The following is a 20,022-nucleotide window of genomic DNA, read 5'->3' as shown; positions in this document are numbered from 1 at the left end:
GTACAAAGCTGCAGGAATGCTAGTGTACATAATGCTGGTGTGGATAATTTTATTGCTTTGCTTACTGTAAAAATAGAAATATATATTATAATGGACTTTGATTAATTATTGAATGATTTTAGCGTGAGTTTCTGTTCATTTGTACTTGCCTGAGTTTTAAAAGCCACATTGGCGGTTTTTAAATATAGATCAAAGCATTTTAAAGCAAGGCTGCTTTTATTTGAATATGGGCTGGGCTGGCAGGGGATTGTCAAAGCACAGACCTTTTACAGTCGGTTTTCCTCGGAGGTCATTTGTCTTAACATGCCCTCCGTGAGCATGTACTATTCAAAATAACTTCAGCGGCGCTGCATTTCTTCATAACTGTGAACAGTGTTCAGGAGCCACCAAACCAGTTTGATGAAACTGGATAAACCTTGTGCCTTACAAAGTGGCTACCATCTTAATTCTGTGCTCCATCTGCACTTTTTTGTTGTATTTATGTTTATGTTTACCCTCATGTCAAAGCTACAGAAAGAAAGAGTGATTAATCTCTTTATTTCTGAATGACCGTTCACGTCTCTGTCAAGTTCTTTTTTATGTGCAGAAATATCATGTCTTGTGTGTTTCAGTTTTTGTCGCTTACATTCAATTTTAAAGCCTAAAGTATACTTTAAAGTATACTATTTTTATGCGTAAAGTGCATGTGATGTAAATTTAAATTTTTAGCACAGTATGAGTGCAGCCAGATGTTTCTAACCTCGTCTACTCAACTTGCATATGCACCTTGAATTTTTTTTTTTCACTAATTTGTCGACAAGGTGACAACATTGCCTTGGCTTGTTGTTTTACAGTAAAAAAGAAACTGAACAACAGCAACAAACTACTGGAGATGCAACAACAGTAGACACTGGACAAGGATGAAACTTGTGCACACACACTAGGCTTTACTTTGAAAAGCTATTCGTTCAGCTGTGCACTTAGTACATGCACTAGAGAAGGTGCATGAAAAAAAAAACATGGTATACTTTGGGCTTAACTCTAGTGATGCACCACAATTTTGGCAAACCAAAAAATGTTGTAGGACTGAAATCTTTGACACAGTGATAGGGATGTAATGATTCACTCAACTCACGATGAGATATTTTTTTTTTTTTTTTTTACAAAATTAGATTTAGGATAACTGTATCGTGATTCGTTTAACATCTCAACCGATTTGAATCGTCACATATTTGTATTGATGTTTAATTAGTGCTTCTCCAACTGGTGCATTTTGTGTCCAGGGTTTCTGTAAGTCTTAAAAATGGCTTAAAAAGTCTTGATTGTCTTTTCCACAATTTAAGGCTTCAAAAGGTCTTAAATCAGAGCAGAAAATCTTACATTCATAAAGTTGTGGCATTAAATATTGCATGCACTGCAAAAAATGAATATCTTCCTCTGTAAATTTGTTTCCATGTCATTCACGTCCACTGTACAAAACTGCTCGTTATGCTGCTTTAAACGGCAAATTTGTATTTTTTACCATATTATTGTAATGCATTGTCATAATTATAAGCACACTGATTTGTAGCGCATACAGTTTTACCGTTTACTGCACTTTGATATTCTTCTTGTTATTTCCCTATAGCGGCTAATGGTACGGAAGTCTCGCACAGTCACAGAAAACCGCTTACTTCCTTGTTGAATAATGAGGTGGACTGGAATGTCCCAGTTGTAATGCAAGTAGAAAACTTTATTATAAAGTAAGCTCATTCAGGGACTTGTTTAGATTTTACCAGAAAGATTTTGGATTTTTTATCATTTGTTAATTAAAAAAAAAAAATCTTGTATAATTTTACCTGCTTTATTTTTGTGTTTGCTTGTGTTTACTTTTACATTAAGAGAACATATTGGTGTGTTCTTTTCCCTTTGATTTATTCCTTACATTTTCTTTACTTGGTCTTAAAAAGGTCTTAAAGTTTTAAATTTACCTTTATAAAACTTGCAGAATAGCTTTGTGTCATTGTCTACAGCAGGTAAACATGTCAGCTGTGTGTGGTCAAAGCGGAGAGTGGGATTGAAGAGGAAACATTTAACTTTATTTCATCTGTGCTACACACTTGAATGATGTCTCAGCTTGTACAGATTGTAGAGGTGGGGTAGATGAGACTTTCACCTGCCCCACCATAAAGTCACCAAAATCGTCCAAATTACATGTGGAAGGAGAGCCTCATAGATTGTTTTATTATAGAGTATTATCATGTCAAACTTTTGCGTTGATAAGCACCACTCACATTATCTTCAGAAAAGTCTAGTTTTGAGTATAGTCAGTGGTCAATTGATAATTTATTTATTTATTTTTTACTTTCTCTTTGCCCCTTGTTAATGACTGCTGGAATGCTATAGAGTAAAGATAGTGGCGGATTGCATCTGTTTGTTTTGCTATTATTACATTGTCATGCATGGTTGGCACATCCTTTTTCACTGTTGATGACTGATCCTCAAACCATCCATGCAAATGAGGTTTCTGACTTCTCGGTATGAGCTTTTCATGATCAGCCAAGTGAACAGCATTTCTATCAACAGTGGATTTCTTTCCACCTCACTTATAGAAACACCTGCATTGGAAGGACAACTTTAAAGCTTAAATAATATATATTTTTAACTGACAGTATGATGATGTAAATACTTTTATGGAGTCACATGAAATGTTCCTTTTTTGTCACTGGCAACATTGATGTTATGGTTGTACATTTATACAACCGGTAATGCAGCACTTCTAATGAAACTCAGTATGTGATTGAATTGCCTCTAGACATGTCTGCTCATCTTGATCACATGTGAGGCAGTAGCTGAGCTGGCCTGGTGACAGTGTGACACTTCAATCAGCTTGTGCCGATGAAGGATCTAGATTAGATCTGTTATCCTTGATCCTGCTCTGGGAGCAAGGAGTTATTTCACATCTGCTGTCCCAGGGTTCATAGTGCACATTAGTCCGGTGCTTAATGCTGCTCCAGCTGTACAGGGAAGAGAACGGAGAGCGACGTTCTGTTTAAAGAGGCTTATTAGTGGAGGCCCAAGAGCACACTAGAAACAGACAGTATGCATACTGTACATGTGCTGATTCAAAGCAGCAGCGTTTCAGAAGGCGCGTTTGCGCAAAACTTTGGCGGTATTTTATAAATGTTGATAAAAAAGTATTATGAAACGACGGCGTTTCCATTAACCGATGTTATGCAACTAAAACGTAATTTTTTCCTCTCGCGATAAGTCATGGCAACGGATTTTGATGGGATTTTGGCTACCCCAGCCATTATATTTAATCGAAGGAGGCGTATGCGTGTATCTTGACAGAAGCAGCGCAGAGAGCAGCTTCTGGGACGTGCCGTGGCGCGGCTGGTAACACAAGCGTCGACTAGACTAGAGTGGCCGCGATCAGCTCCGGTGGCCGTTTTGGCGCCGTAACGCACCGCAGACGTGTGCAGTGTAAATAGTCTAAGCATTAATGGCAGGGAAAGCCCCTTATACTTGAGACCAGCCACATATTAAGTGTTTCTTGGAGGTTATAGTACATTGAGGAATGATCATATGACTTTTTACGTACGCCATGTGACCTGTTAATGCGAAAAAAACGTTTCCATTGCAGTTTCGCAAAATATTCCTTTTTCGAATTGCCTAAAAAACCACCTCATGCAAGCGTAAAAACTTTTTTGCGATACATGGGTGTTTTTGCGAAATTGACGCGTTTCCATTAGGCATATTTTCAATTCGCAATTTCAATTTGCGCAATTTGAAGGGTAATGGAAACGCAGCTAGAGACACTTCTGAATGAATTCAGCTCTTCAGTTATAGGTAAAACAAAATGGTTAACTTTCTGTTGAAGAAAGGAAAAAAAAAAAGAAAAACACAAGCAACTGCAATCACCTTTACTCTAGTAAAAGTCAGCTAATAATTTACAGCCGTTCATTATCAGTGGATTGTGTCAGCAGTGAAGCCTCACCATTACATTGTTTTGGTTGCTATTATGAGCCAGAAATGGCACTTTACAAACAGATTCCTAAAGTTGTTGACATGTTCAGTTATATTCATAGCCACCATCATGGCTTATGTAATTGCTTACTTATATGACTCTGTGAGTAAATTTGTACCAATTTAACAGCATATCCCAATGTAATGTATTTTGTTTAATATTTAAAAAATAATATTTGCTATTATAAATAATTCTACTTAAAAAATATTTTTTAGAATGTTAATAATAATTGTATAATATAATTATTATTATTAAATAATATTTTATTTATTTATTTATTTATTTTTATTGGAGCTTCATTGGCAGTTATATTTATGGTACCTCTTTAAGACTATAAATGACTCACATTCAGCAGCCAGAGCCTGATCTTGCAGTGTTCGTTGTGTCTGGGTATTTACACAGATTTCACAATTCAATATTTAATTACATTTTATTTGATATTGATTCATTTAGTTTTTCTCAAGGAAAAACAAATGCTGTAAACTATGAAGGGAACCCTGCCAGTTGGTAAATCCTTGGTAAATGATGGCGAATTGTAGATTGAAAAGTTTCCTGACTGTCTCGTTGTGCACCGTGTTTCTCCTGCTTGTCAGCGCTGTTTCATCTGCCTTTAAACTAGTTTAAATCACAGATTAATTTGTGTTCTTCTCTGAATTCAAGCGCTTCACGCTGAATCTCACAGCGCTGTTTAGTGGTCACGAGTAAACGCATCTGCTGTTGTGAGCTCGCGCTGCGCTGCCATTTGAACTCTTGAGTCGCACGGATAAATGCTCTGTGTGGCGCGGCTCAAATGAGTAGCACTGATTCCTTCTGCTTTTGGCGCTTAAACATTATATCGAACATTTATCCAACTCGTGCTATCGTTTTACATTTACATTTATGCATTTAGCAGATTCTTTTATCCAAAGCAACTTACAGTGCATTCAGGCTATACATTTTTTTATTTATTTTTTTATACCAGTATGTGTGTTCCCTGGGAATTGAACCCACGACCTTTTGCGCTGCTAACGCAATGCTCTACCACTGAGCCACAGGAACCCCGTTTTATTTAATTTAATTATATAGCGATAATTATGCTTATCGTTTTATCGCCCAGCCCTAGTTTTTAGATATAATAATTAATATTCAAATTAAAACTGATTTGTAGGGCTGGGTATCGAGTTCGATACTTTTTAGGCACCGACCGAATTGCCGCGATACCATCGAGTATCGAAAAACTTCTCGTCGTTTGGTACCAAATTTCGATACCAAAGGGGTAATCTCATCAGCGTCAGTGAGCCAATAAGCCTGCAGCACTAGTGTTCGACTAGTAGTGGCGCGGCGCAGATCGATCAGCGTTTGACATCTGCGAGTGCGATTTGAACGCGTACGGAGCAGTCTGCTCTCTATAGCTCTCGTGGTTCTGTAATACACCGATCAGTTTACACACCTACTAGTTTACACCGGTTACACTCAAGAGATGTGGCTCACACGTGAGGCTGTAGTGCGAATGTGTCCCAGCCCCCTTAGATGTAAGGCTATATTTACACTAGTACGTTTTTTTTTTTTAAATGAAAACGATCTTCGTCATACTGGTGTTTCCACTGCGTTTCAAGCCAGCTTTCCACTATCTCCGACAAACGACGGAAGTCATTAATTTCCAATGGAGAGAGTAGCACGGGAGCTGCGTGGAGCTCCGATCATATGCAGAAGTCCGTTCATACTACACGTCCGAAAACGCGTGTTACATGATCATTTATGCACACATCATGCTACATAAGACAATAAATAAGATTTATATTCCGCTTTTACTTAAAACTTTCTTTAAACCACCATCGAGTGTTTCAATAACTTCTGATTGCCATTTAATATGTGTTTTGGCCATGTAATGTTGCTGAAATGACTCAAAACAGCGATCGTGGAAGAGAGAACACAGACAGACAGCGCTGGAAGCTGTCACACAAAGTTTACCGTGATTTATTGGATGGAAGGTGTATCATTTAGTAGTAAAGAGGAAGAGATGATCGTTTTAAAACGAACACGCACTAGTGTAAATGTAGCCTATAACAGATTTAGATAATGTAATCTTGTTAAAATTGATTTCATAAAATTGGTATCGAAAAAAGTATTGTTCAGGAACCGGTATTGAAGTCAAGGTATCAGTATCAATATCGAACATTTTTGAACGATACCCAGCCCTACTGATTTGTATACAAACATTTAAGTTTCACATTTACATCAGTTTTTGTAATAACTTTTCAATCATATGATTGGTTATTCTCGAATTCATTGTTGAAATATAAACATTTAAACAGTGGTTGTTTTCATGGCAGATGAGATTTAAACAGATTAATTAATGAAGACATCAAGTTAAAGGGTTAGTTCACCCAAAAATGAAAATTCTGTCATTAATTAAAGTTACGAAGCTGCGAGAATACTTTTTTGCACAAAGAAAACAAAAATAATGACTTTATTCCACATTTTCGTCTCTACTTGTGGACGCGCGTTCACGACAGTATCATGATGCGAGCGTGTGGTGGCGCTGACCCAGATCCGGCGTAATGACGTCATCACGCTGGAACTGGGTCAGTGCCGGCGCCGCCACACGCTCGCGTCATGGTACTGTCATGAACGCAGTGTATAGTTATAGTCCAAAATGATGCAGTAGAGACGAAAATGTGGAATAAAGTCGTTATTTTTGTTTTCTTTGTGCAAAAAAGTATTCTTGTAGCTTCGTAACTTTACAGTTGAACCACTGATGTCACACGGACTACTTTGTCAAACATCTTGGTAATTTTCTGGACCTTGAACGTGGTAGTTACCTTGCTGTCTATTGGAGGGTCAGAGAGCCCTCAGATTTAATCAAAAATATCTTAAATTGTGTTCCGAAGATGAACGAAGGTCTTACGGGTTTGGAACAACATGAGGGTGAGTAATTAATAACAGAATTTTCATTTTTGGGTGAACTAACCCTTTAAGTAAAAATATAATGAATACCTATGTAACGGTGCATATATTTAAAAGGAAAAAATACAGCTTTCAAGAGTTAATATGTCTAGCTCACTGTCTGTCTAACACACTGGATGTTGAATGGCTTTCCTGAGTTAAATGTAATGTGTACGTGGCATTGTTTACACACTGATAGTGATTACATGACACGATACATTTCAGTAAGTTGTTCTGTTTCTTTCAACACCTCATTCAAGTTCATTTTGTACTATAACTAGTAGAAAAGAGGAAGAGATGATCGGTTCATGTGCGCTCCTCGCTGCTACTTGAATTGAGGTGATTGAGGAGATTTTGTTTCATATCAAAATTAACTATACACAAAGTTTACCGTGATTTATTGGATGGAAGGTGTACTACAAATAACATTTTAATGAGGTTTTGTTCAGGCATCAGTGGAAAATGTCTTAGATTAAACCATCCATTCTTGAGATTTAAGAATCGATGTTGGTTCAAAAAAATGAGAATCGATTATGATTGAGAAATCGATTTTGTCAGCCCAGCCCTAGTGCTCTGCCAGATGAACTCGCCATGTGTTTACACAGACTTGGGAAATGAATGATAACGTAACTCTCCTACAGTACATGTTGTTTACCTGACTATAACCAGTCTGAAAACAAACACTTGTGTTTTTGTAGGCAGTGTGTCACTTCTGTAATTCTGTTTAAAGTGCCGGTGTGATTGATGTGTACCGGCAGCTCTCATCAACTCTTGATATTCTGTTCTGTCTTTGCTGCTATTGAAACCTAACCTGATGATTCATTCGCTCTTGCACATTGCATCTCTCTCTCTTTCTCTTGCAGTTTTATATATTTAGACATAGAGAGTAATGCAGTGCAAGGTTATTTCATTGTTCAACGAGACTGCCATAGACAGCATCATTTCTGCACCCACTGCTCCCCTGTGCCGTTTGAGACCAGCAGTTTTTTACAGCCAGAGCTGAATTGATCTTTCCAGTCTGAAACCCCCTTTTGTTCGGTGGAAAGGCACATAACAGTTCAAGAATTGAGCCAGTCTGATACAGTAACACAAAAACATGCAGAAAAACCACTACAATTTAATTAACTTATTCACTTAACTTGGATAATTTTAAAAATCTGTGTTGTGTAAAAAATATTTGTGTTTAGGAGTGTTTGGGAATGATTATCTTAAAGGGTTAGTTCACCCCAAAATGATAATTCTGTCATTAATTACTCACCCTCGTGTTATTCAAAACCCGTAAGACCTTCGTTCATCTTCGGAACACAATTTAAGTCCAGAAAAGTACCAAGATAATCGACAAAGTAGTCCATGTGACATCAGTGGACGCAAGCGTGTGGTGGCGCTGACCCAGAATCAGATCCGGCGTAATGACGTCATCACGCTGGGCGCCGCCACACACTCGCGTCATGATACTGTCGTGAACGCGTGTCCACAAGTAATGCAGTAGAGACGAAAATGTGGAATAAAGTCGTTATTTTTGTTTTCTTTGCGCAAAAAAGTATTCTCGTAGCTTCGTAACTTTACAGTTGAACCACTGATGTCACACGGACTACTTTGTCGATCATCTTGGTACTTTTCTGGACCTTGAACGTGGTAGTTACCTTGCTGTCTATGGGAGGGTCAGAGAGCCCTCAGATTTCATAAAAAATATCTTAAATTGTGTTCCGAAGATGAACGAAGGTCTTACGGGTTTGGAACAACACGAGGGTGAGTAATTAATGACAGAATTTTCATTTTTGGGTGAACTAACCCTTTAAGGCACAATTAAGCCAGTTAAGGAATCGGCAACACTTCCTGAATTATGTTTATTGTTAGCGTAGTTTTGTGCTGTAAGAAATATGCAAGTCAAGTAACCTTTTTTTTTTTTATATAGCGCTTATTTATAATACAGATTATTTCAAAGCAGCTTCACAGTAATAAACAGGAAAATTTTATACCCTGAATAAGTACTGTGCTGCTTAGTAAGACATTATCCTGTCCAAAAAAAAACAGTTAATATCTTCATATGCAGTTACTGTACATAAGAGTCTACAGGTACGATGATTTAACCACAATTTGTGATTATTCATAACAATTTAGACATGCTTTAGCAAATATGTGTACCTTAAGGCTGATTTATACTAGTCAACGTGCAGTACACATGCAAACCGCTAGTCTGCAGTGTCCACGGGCATGTTGCTGGTGTAACCCACAGTACCACGGCAAAAGCCGAAGAAGAATCGGCTCGTCGGAGAAGCATTATAGCCGTGACGGCGGCAAATAAATATCAAATCATTATTTAAAACTACAAAAAGGAGACAACAACGGAACAGGAGAAGATGGCATACTTTCTTTTCAATTCCTTTTCAGGAATTGTACCACGGCAGATCAACATTGTTTGTCGCGAACAACTACTGATGTATAATGCTATGTAGTATAATAAATGATAAGACACTTGTTCTTTGCTTTGTTTTATTTTATATAAGAAGGTGTAACATTAAAATATATTAAAGTACACATAAACACACACAAAACTCAAGTGCATACGGAGGGAGGGGTTCTAGCAGACCAATCACAGCGCTTGCGGTCTGCGTTAGATTTTTGGAGAGGTGCACGTCAGGCTACGGCGTAGGTTCGACGCAGAAGTATAAATTGGGCTTTACTGTGTACAATGTGAATGCATGTGTGTAGTAATTAATGCATATTAAGTTTTCTGGAGTTTAATAAAGTGGCAAAAACATCTAGGATGTAAAAAAAAAAAAAAAAAAAGTTACTGGCATAATTTTTTATATCTAAATTTTTCTATTTTAAAAATATTTTACATATGATAGAAAAAATGTTCGATATAGCGTATGATATAGGTACGTGCTATGAGTGACGCAGACAGCACACACAAACACGAACACGTGATGAGATTGTGAATAAAGAATGAATATTAATCAAATTTAAAATAAACATTTGCATTTGAATGTTAGGTGTGCATCAGGGAGCGTGAGATGCGTTGATGATGTTGTTGCATTTTAATGTTTTGTTAGTAGGGCTGCACGATTATGACAAAAATCATAATTGTCGATTATTCCCTTGAAATTGTAATTGCGATTATTAATTGCGAATATCACAATTTTCATTGAATGATGTTTATACCATTGTTTGATGCAACTGCATGCCGTATTTTTATATGAAAATAAACAAGCTGAAAACACTCTAACTGAAAAACCTTTAGTGCTTTTCTATAGTATTAAGCCTCAAATATGAAATATACATCGGATTGGTTTCTTCTTTAAATTATAAAAAGTAAAAATATGAATGGTATTGTAATGTTATACTAAAATGCGAAAAACCCTTAAGATAACATGTAGAAAGAAAAAAACTCATCTTAAGCATGCAGAATAACATAAGTAGACTTTGAACGATTAATTGCTACTTTGAACAATTACGTAATTGTGGCATCCATAATTGTAATTTCGATTAGAAATTTGATTAATTGTGCAGCCCTGTGTGTTAGTCTAGCCCACGAGATGTGCCGCTGCTACGCTATTCATTCAAACTATTAGAGAAATATAGAAGCTCAATGCGGAGAAGATCTTGATTAGGTTAAAACCGAAACCAAGCCATTCTCACAGAACGCATATTCAGTGCATTTTCTAGACGGACAAATATGACTGCTGCACTCTTGTCACACAAGAGATGTAGCCATGCAAAGTTAAAACAGTTTAATCTTTTAGAAAACACATCACAAATTTGTGGAGGTTTATTCCTTTTCACTGCGTCTCATATGTTTTTAAATGCAATCTGTGTGAATGGCACTTTGGCTCTTTGTATTAAGCAATGCATACATGATGCTGTTTTGTTCATAATTGTTTATGCAATTTACGAAATTATATTTGATTTTTATTGAGTTAATTTAGACGTGATGCAATTTGTTTTTTATAGAGTTACTTCCTTGCGTTGACGATTTAAATACGCTGCATTATTTTGCTCATTGTGCCCTCCTATGGCCTCGGCAGACAAGACAAAAGTTTCCTTAAGACCTATTTAATCTGCATATTAGGGCTGGGCGATATGTCAAAAATATCTTATCAATAATCGCCTTTAAAAATATCGCGATATCCGATAATATCGTCTACCTAAGTCCCACCCGCCCCCGCCGAGACAACGTTGCCGACATGCACCATAAACACACACCATGTTCAGTTTGGTCTTAATAATTGCCACAAAGTTTGGTTTTACTCTTCTTAGTTTGTGCTTAAACTAACAAAAAACATTAGCTTTGCTGTTGGTGTTGCTAATTTCCACTCTGTTCTTATAAAAATTTGTGTTTGAAATGAATTTCGTTTTGTGAGGAGAACTGTTGAGGAAAAATAATAGAACCCAATTTTAAGTTCAAAACATTAGCTTTGCTTTTATTTTTGTCTTTCTAATAATTTCCACTCTGTTCTTATCAAATTTGTGTTTGAAATGAATTTCATTTTGTGAGGAGAACCGTTGAGGAAAAATAATAGAACCCAATTTTAAGTTCATCATGGTGAAGTTGGACATTCTGGCGGTGATTGTAATATATATAATATATAATAATGTAATATAATCATATAATAATGTCTTGAATAAAATATGCCTATTTTCCATGTTTCTCTTTCTTTTTGGCATTATCACATGTGTAGACACATTTCATGATGGTAAGTTTAATTTCCTTAATTATAACAATTGCAGCTTTGTTTTTAAACTTGTAGTCAAGCTATAACGTATTTGATATTTATCATGTATGACGAAAATCATGCAGGGATTAAAAACTAATTCTGAGCAAAAACATTACGTTTTTTTTTTTCCTTTCTGGTAGCCTACTAGTTCGGAGGTCTCTTTTGGCTCGTTTTGAACGAAATAAAAATAACTGCTTTATTTACTTAGAAGCAGGGTAATTTAAATTTCATTTTTGTATTGTAATTTTTATAATTTTAATTTTATTAATCAAAATACAATGGCCACAATATAATATTCAGTGTTGGGCTGCCAAAACTCCAAACGCATGCATGTTGAGGGGCGAGCTGAGAAGCCTACTAATGTCTTCATCCGTTTGCAACAAAACTTTATAGTTTTGTTGCAAATGAATTAAGAATTGATAGTGCTATATCTCTTAATTAAACATAATTATATTGTATACACGGTTTAAAAATTCTGTAAAAATATTGCACTGAAATGTGCGCTGAAGGAATTTGCGTATTTTAATTATACCTGTCATGTTTGTATTTTTTCATCATTGTACAGTCTGTTTAAATAAATATTCAGAAATATTTAATGTCTTTTTTCTGTTTAACTTTTATTAAACTGCAGCTCAAAATAGAATAGGCCTATACCCTAAATAAGGATAAATTATATTGGAACGCATCTCCAAAATAATCACATACTCAGATGCACGTTGCCATTACAGTAGTCAGCGCCGAACAACAGGCAAATAAAATATAAACTGAGGTTACAAAAGTGATTCAGTCACTTTCTTTTCTTTTGTTCTTTGATTAACATTGACTGGCGGCAGCGGCTGCTGTCAATGCACGGATCCAATACACCCTTGTTTTCTTTCTCAGCTCTTTACGTTCACTTAAGACATAACCAATTGTATTTATGGGATATTTTGATATAATTCTGTGTGTATTTGTCCATTCGAATGTGTAAGAATGCGAGAAAGAGAGCTCAGTCCAGTGTTCGCGTATATAAGAGGCGGCTTTTGTGCGTGCGCTTTGTACGTGTGTGTGTGTGTGTGCGCGCGCAGCACAAAACAGCGCGCGAGTGCAGAAGTGAGTTCTATTTCGTCTTCTTGCAGTTGAATCTTTTGAAATCACAATAAATGCGCATACAGAAATCGAGAAGCAGAATCGAAATGTAATTTTATAACAAGTAATTTGATTCCTGACCTTACGCATCTGATCTGATTTCTGAATTGGAATAGCTTTTCGATTCCCAAACCTCCTACTAAATTATTTAATTCTTGCATGCAAAAAGACCTGTATGGTGACTATGGGGCTATGTAAAATATATTTTTTTGCAACTTACTAGGTTTATCATTTGTCATTGTTTTTCTATAAAAAATGTCAATAATTATCGATACCGAACGATATGAAACGTTATATCATTAATACATTTTTTAGCTATATCGCCCAGCCCTAATAAGACATGGTATGTTTTGTTGGTTTTACCAGGTAAAGGACTGTAGTTATTACATGGGATACTTAAGCATGATTGGTCAATCGCTGCATTCACAAGACGCCTACATTGCTTCATGACTTGTGTCACTCCACACATAATCAAATGGAACAAAACATGTAGAATCAATGTTTAATGTCCATTTATTTATTTGGTAAGTAGCCGTGTAATATATGGGATTATATAGTCCTCTGGTCATTAACCTAAAATAAAGCCCTTCAGGCTGATACCTTCTGCTGTGTTGTTGCAGTTTATATTGTGATGGTGCGCTGTCTGTACATTAACCCTTTACTTGCTTCATTCATGGCTCCTCGCGGTGTCATTCATTGTCAGATTTAACCTACCTTTAAAATACATTGCAGCCATTGTGTTGGGGAAATTATATAGTGTTTGTTGCTAATCAAGCAATCCATCTCTTATTTCCTCAGGAACCTCTACCTGCTGCTGTGATCTTGACGCAGGAATGGAAAACCGAGGTAAGCGGGTGGATTATGTCAAAAAGGCTAAAGAAATATCTGTGATTGGTCACAGTGGTCATCATTCAGGGTTCATGCAGATGGAACTGGCTCAGATTAATTGGATACTCCAAGTCTTGACCAAGATTCAAAGACTTCACTAATCATTAACAAAATTAGTTTTTGCTCATTTTCATTATTGATTATTACACTCTAAAAAGTGCTGGGTTGTTTCAACCCAACTTTGGGTCAAATATGGACTAGCCCAGCTGTTGGGTTAAATTTTTACTTTAAATTTTGAACCCAAAAGTTGGGTTAGTCCATATTTGACCCAAAGTTGGGTTGAAACAACCCTGCATTTTTTAGAGTGTAGCAGTTAGCAAGTTAGTTAGCAATTAGACTATTTGTTTCAGTCCAATGTTTGGTTTTATTCTTGATTGTAGAGTTGAATCAGTGATCCTCTGTTAAGTTTGTTTTATAATGTCACTGAGCTCGTAAGGAACGTTAGCCTCATAAAGGAGGTTGGCCATGTGACGCATAGGTGTGTTGGATATCGAGTGAAATATGATCACGCTTTGCCCAGTCGACACACCCACAGGTGAAACTCAGTGCTTTCATTTGCCATGGTGTACCTTCGCTTTTATGTGGGGAATTTCACCTTTATGGACAAAGAGAGTAACTCTGTAGAAGAGGAGACTGCCTCATCAGGTAGAAAACGTTAGTTTACTGCTCTTCAGTGTCTGCCGGCTGAGCACTAGGGTAAATATCTGTTGTCTACCATTGAAGGTCAAGTGCTTTTCTCTGATAACAATGAGGGACGTTTAAAAATCAAAGCCTCCTTTAGGGTTTGTTGGTACTGACTGTTTTTTCCTTCGGATTTTGTGTTATGTGTATAGGCAACAGCACATATGAGCATGTAAAACTGCTCCCCATAAATGCCTGTGTACTCTAAGAACTATTTATTTATACATAGAAATCCGTTGTCTATACCAAAAAAATCTGTCCACTGAAGAGCCAGATTGCATTGTCTTGAGTTTAGAGAACATTCAACAGCAGATCAGTTCCCATGTGATGAAGATCTGTGCTGTATCAGTATCATGCTACAGTGGTGGTATGGGATTATACTTCATATTACCACATCATAATTCAATATTTCCACTACTGTTTAAACGTTTCTTGTTAATAAGATCAATACTTTTCTTGAGCAAGGATACATTCAGTTGATCAAAAGTGACAGTAAAGACATTTATAATGTTACAAAGGATTTCTACTAGTTTGATACACCCGTGTTATATGAGTCATCCATAGAGTATTTTCTCCGGTGTGACATGCTTAATCTAAAACCTTTGTAGACAGCATTTTGTTAATTATTTCATAATTACTATTTTATGCTCTTTTTATTTATATAAATATATATTTGTACTTAAATTCATTTTCCACAGCATAATTTAAAATTATGTCCCATTTTATTCGAAAAGCATTAGAATACCATTGTATTTGTTGATACTATTTGTTAGTGATGAAAGTTATATTCAGGGATTATACCAGGAAGTACTTACAGGAGTTTCTGCTGGAAATAGTCCAAGAGATTTCCTTGATAGGATTTACTTACCTGTATTAGCCTGATTTCTTCCAGTGAATCTTGTCCTCAGTGTCGGATCAGAGAGAGAGATATCAGGACAGCAGATAGGGAAAGAACAGGGATCCAGATAGACAATGTTGTGTCTACAAAAGCATATTTACAAATGCAATAAAAATATCGGTATTGGTACTCGGTATCGGCAAGTACCTAAAATAAAAGTATCGGTATCGGGCGAGTACTGGAAAAATTGATAAATGAAGTTAACCAACTAACATTATACATACTCTTTTGGTTTCTGTACCCAATATTTAAAAAATGTACAAATGCAAGAAAAATATCGGTATCGGTACTCGGTATCGGCAAGTACCTAAAATAAAAGTATCGGTATCGGGCGAGTACTGGAAAAAGTGGTATCGGTGCATCCTTGAAATTTTCTATAAATAATGAAGAACCATTTTTTTTTGCTCATCAGAAAAATGATCTGATCTGTCACTCAGATCCGTAATATGATCCGAGCCGTGAGTTTTGAGATCCGTCGCACCCCTACTCTCTTTGTTGTTATTTGAAGAAAAAATAAATTCACTGAAATTTTTTGATCATGCTGATTTGTCCGCAGTGAGGTTCAGCCAATGTCTTTTTTTGGGGGGCCAGTTATATTCATTTTGGGCTACCAGAATCTGAAGAATGTCTACCCGAGCGGCTTTGCTTGCATGAGCTGAATTTCCATCAGTCATTACTCCAGTATAAAGTGTCACGTGATCCTTCAGAAATCATTGAGTTAATGATTTTATTGTTTGTATGAATTGTTTTGTATTTGCATGAATTGAATTACATTTCAGTAACACACTGTGTCCTTCAGATGGCGCTGGTGTAAGTTATTTGGCTTTTGCTGCAGACAAAAGAGCCAGTGGAAACCTGTGCGCTTCCAGCCTACATCTGCATTACAGTTACTGTATCTGTTACTGTAGAACAGTAGAGCTTATTAGGCTCTTAATTAGGCCTGTTTACAGTCTACATATACAAGTTTCTCTCACATTTATTGATGACTTAAGATGCACAGTGCCTCTGCCTTACAGGGTTGTCACATTATTACATTTGGTAGACATGTTTCCCATCAACCCAATGTTGGTATCACCATGCTCTAAAAGGGAATTGTAATTGTTCAGATTCCATTGAATTAATCTGTGATCCTTCTGAGACAGCAAGAACAGTCAGCTGCACCTCAAAAAAGTCATTTGGTTTCTGCTGTTTTAATAAAATGGCTTGTCCGTGTGTTTTTTTTTTCTTTTACTGGGTTTTGGTTAAAAGCCTGAAATAAGGTCTGTGGTTACCAGAAGCTCACAATATTTTATTATACAACTTAAAATACTCCAGTAATCCCCCACTAGTGATTTTTATTGTTTTCTAAGCTTGTGTCTTGAAAAGGCAGTTGCTAACAAATGGTCAAATTAGGGCTGGACGATATGGCCAAAATTTATATCACGATTAACGGCTGTAATCAAATCAGCTCCGCTCACGAACGCTACTTTATCAGATAAAAATTAAAATGCCATCGAAACTTTTCTGAAGACAGTCGGTTCTCTTCAGAGATACATTCATATAAAACACCCGCACTGCATTATGATTTTGAAACGTGCAGTGCTCATGTTTATTCAACGAAGTCAAACGGCACAAATAAATAAATGTATGGGAAACTGGTAATGTATATCGAAATATCGGAAATGTGTTTAAAAATCATATCACCGTTATTGAAAAAAATAATATCGCGATACATATTGATATTGAATTATTGTCCAGCCCTAGGTCAAATGGGACTACAGAGGTTGCCTGAAACACTAAACATTAACATTAAAACTATTATAAAGAGAGATAAAAATATTGTCAGTTTTACCGTATACAGTATATGTTCGAGCTCGAGTCAGATTCTGAAAATCCATTTGACCAAGCCGATTGGTTGGAACCAACTTGCAAGCGCGACTTGAGCCGAACGTATCAGAGTGCTAAGCTGCACATAACGCTGCCAGTGTGAAAGCACAACGGGTGCATGCTGCTTCAGCTCTGCTTGAGCGTCCAGTGGGAAACAGAACGTCTGTGGGAAACAGAACGGGGGAAGTCGTGGCCTAATGGTTAGAGAGTCGGACTTGTAATCCAAAGGTTGTGGGTTCGAGTCTCGTACCGGCAGGGATTGTAGGTGGGGGGAGTGAATGTACAGCGCTCTCTTCCACCTTCAATACCACGACTGAGGTGCCCTTGAGCAAGGCACCGAACCCCCAACTGCTCCCCGGGCGCCGCAGCAAAAAATGGCTGCCCACTGCTCCGGGTGTGTGTTCACGGTGTGTGTGTGTTCACTGCTGTGTGTGTGCACTTTGGATGGGTTAAATGCAGAGCACTAATTCCAAGTATGGGTCACCATACTTGGCCACATGTCACGTCACTTTCACTTTTTTTTCACTTTCACACTTTTCGCCGCCAGTTATAAGCGGAGAACAGAGGATACCATGTTTGTAAACATAATTCCATCTCTGCACTTGTAAGAACCACAAACAATATGCATTACTCTACACGTCACAAAACTCTGCATTTGAACAGTCAATAGCAAATAATAAAACCTACGTACAGGCTCTGATTCAGAAGCGCCAGATTGTCCTAGTGAAGTTTCAATTGCCCCATTTTTTAGAAGCAGCCTTTGTGCACGGCCAGCCTTGTGCTCTCTCAGGTTCAGGAAACTGTCATCTGTAAAATGTGCTCGAACATTTGGGTTGTACTGTTTCAGAACAGTGTTGTGAATAAATCTTAACCACTGATTCCTAATCGTCCACTTTCAGAAGGCCAAATAAAGTGCTTTTGCATGGAAACACACAACGTCTCCACGACATGGCAGCTGCAACAACACTACTGCCATACTTGAAACCACGCCTTCTTTCTTTGCGTATACATTTGGGCGGCATTATGCAAATATTTGTGTTGATGTAGATATGTCTGGGGGAAATCGTTTGGGGCGTTTTAGGCAAGTTTCAGCCAGCCTTCTCTTTTAGATAGAAAAAAAAAAACTCCTTTTGTGGGACACTTTGAGCTTTGTAACTTTGCAGATCCTATACATGCACAAACAGCTACATAACACACTAAAGAAAAAGGAAAACACGAAAACGTATTGACGTTGTGCACCAAAAAGGATGCGAGACAGGAAATTGACACAGCTATGATCGCTAACTAGATCAGCTCACGCTATAAGAGGAAAGGTCTTTGAGGCAAGCATGCTAAATCTATTTATTTTATTCATTCATTTATTATTTTTTGATACACAGTATGCAGTCATTCAGACATGCATTATAGGAATGCGAATACATTATACATTACACAATAAGATTTATTATGTCATGAATTAAAAATACATTATAATGCAGTCAGAATTATCCACAATACCACAAAAGGAGCATAGTGGATATTTATCAGGGAATGTGTTTGTCTGAAGCTTTTGGTTACATTGAAGTCATGCAATCATGGTATAGTTTGTTTATATATTTATAGTGCTCAATAGTGAGATTTCCAACCTTAATTGCTCTAGCATTTGTGTGTGTGATATTACTAAAGAGATGCAGAATTGCTACATCTTATTTTCTCTAAGGAAGTTTCTCCCCTTTCTCAGTTTAAACTGATTGTGGGAAAGTTGAGCAGTTGGACCCTGTCTCGAGTGTTCTAAAGGGCAGTGCTGTTAACACGCTCCGCTGGCAGAATAAAACTGTCTGCTCTGTTTATCTGAACTTCAGACCAGTAGAGGTTTTCTTATTTCTGTCATCATTATTGGGATACTTGGGAAATCTTTTAATTGACACTTAAACTAGTTGTTTATATACACTAAGAGCATTTATCATGTAACGTTAAGTTTTGTGTCCTATTTAATGAACCAGTTTTATCTATCTTGCTTCATTCAGCCCTTGTCTGGATTTTGTCTGCTGACAGCTTAAATGAGTTTATCCGAGCACTGCGCTGGTGCTGTGTGTCTGTGTCTGTGTCTGTGTCTGTGTGTGTGTGTGTGTGTGTGTGTGTGTGTGTGTGTGTGAGAGTGTTTCACTGCAAAACCTGGCTCTGACTGGCACTAAACGCAGCCAGCTTTGATTTTCTGTCCTCCTCCATCTTAGTGCTTCATCTCTCTGATCCCAGACTCCCACACATTCAGATCATGTCCTGTGTGGAGAACTCCCTTCTCCAGAGGGTTTTAATGTAACTGCTTGACATAGTTCTTTTTGATTTACCTCTTTTCTCTCTCTCTCTCTCTCTGTACACATACTCGGCTATTTTTTTAATGTTTTAGAAAGAAGTTATTATTTGATTAATATACAATAAAAACAAAAATATTGTGAATATCTGTTAAAATGTAATTTATTGCTGTGATGCGCAGCTGAATTTTCAGCATCATTACTCTAGTCTTCAGTGTCACATGATCTTCAGAAATCAGTCTAATATGCTGATTTGCTGCTCAAGAAACATTTCTGATTGTTATCAATGTTGAAAACAGTTGTGCTACTAAATATTTTTGTGGAAACCATGAAACATTTTATTTCAGGATTCTTTGATGAATAAAATGTTCATAAGATTATTAATTATAAATGCCACTTTTGATTAGGGATGCTCCGATCCGCCTTTTTTGCCTCCGATACCGATTCCGATCCGATACCAGTGAAGTTTTTTTCCCTCATTGAAATAAATATAGAATTTATATATATTTTTTTTTTTTAGTGTAGCATATTTTTTAATAAGGCAACAACATATGATAGATACGATAGAACAAAACAAATACACTGCAGCACGAGCTGTTTTTATACAGTCAACCCTCAACGGACACCTTGGCAATTGAA

The 20,022-nt window shown here is 36.9% G+C and overlaps 1 protein-coding gene across 1 annotated transcript in view; it reads left to right on the top strand.

The window, feature by feature from the left end:
* LOC107689543 (phosphatase and actin regulator 4A-like) overlaps window positions 1–20,022 on the top strand; it is a 72,615-nt gene that overhangs the window by 9,728 nt on the left and 42,865 nt on the right. Inside the window, exon 2 of the mRNA XM_016487563.1 lies at window positions 13,558–13,605. Coding sequence (XP_016343049.1) covers window positions 13,593–13,605 — 13 coding nt within the window. The 5' untranslated portion in view covers window positions 13,558–13,592. The remainder of the gene's footprint in view (window positions 1–13,557; window positions 13,606–20,022) is intronic.

The sequence above is a fragment of the Sinocyclocheilus anshuiensis genome, unplaced genomic scaffold (assembly GCF_001515605.1).
Source record: "Sinocyclocheilus anshuiensis isolate Anshui unplaced genomic scaffold, SAMN03320099.WGS_v1.1 scaffold369, whole genome shotgun sequence".
NCBI classification, from domain to species: Eukaryota; Metazoa; Chordata; class Actinopteri; order Cypriniformes; family Cyprinidae; genus Sinocyclocheilus; species Sinocyclocheilus anshuiensis.
This window is presented reverse-complemented; position numbering and strand designations above follow the sequence as displayed.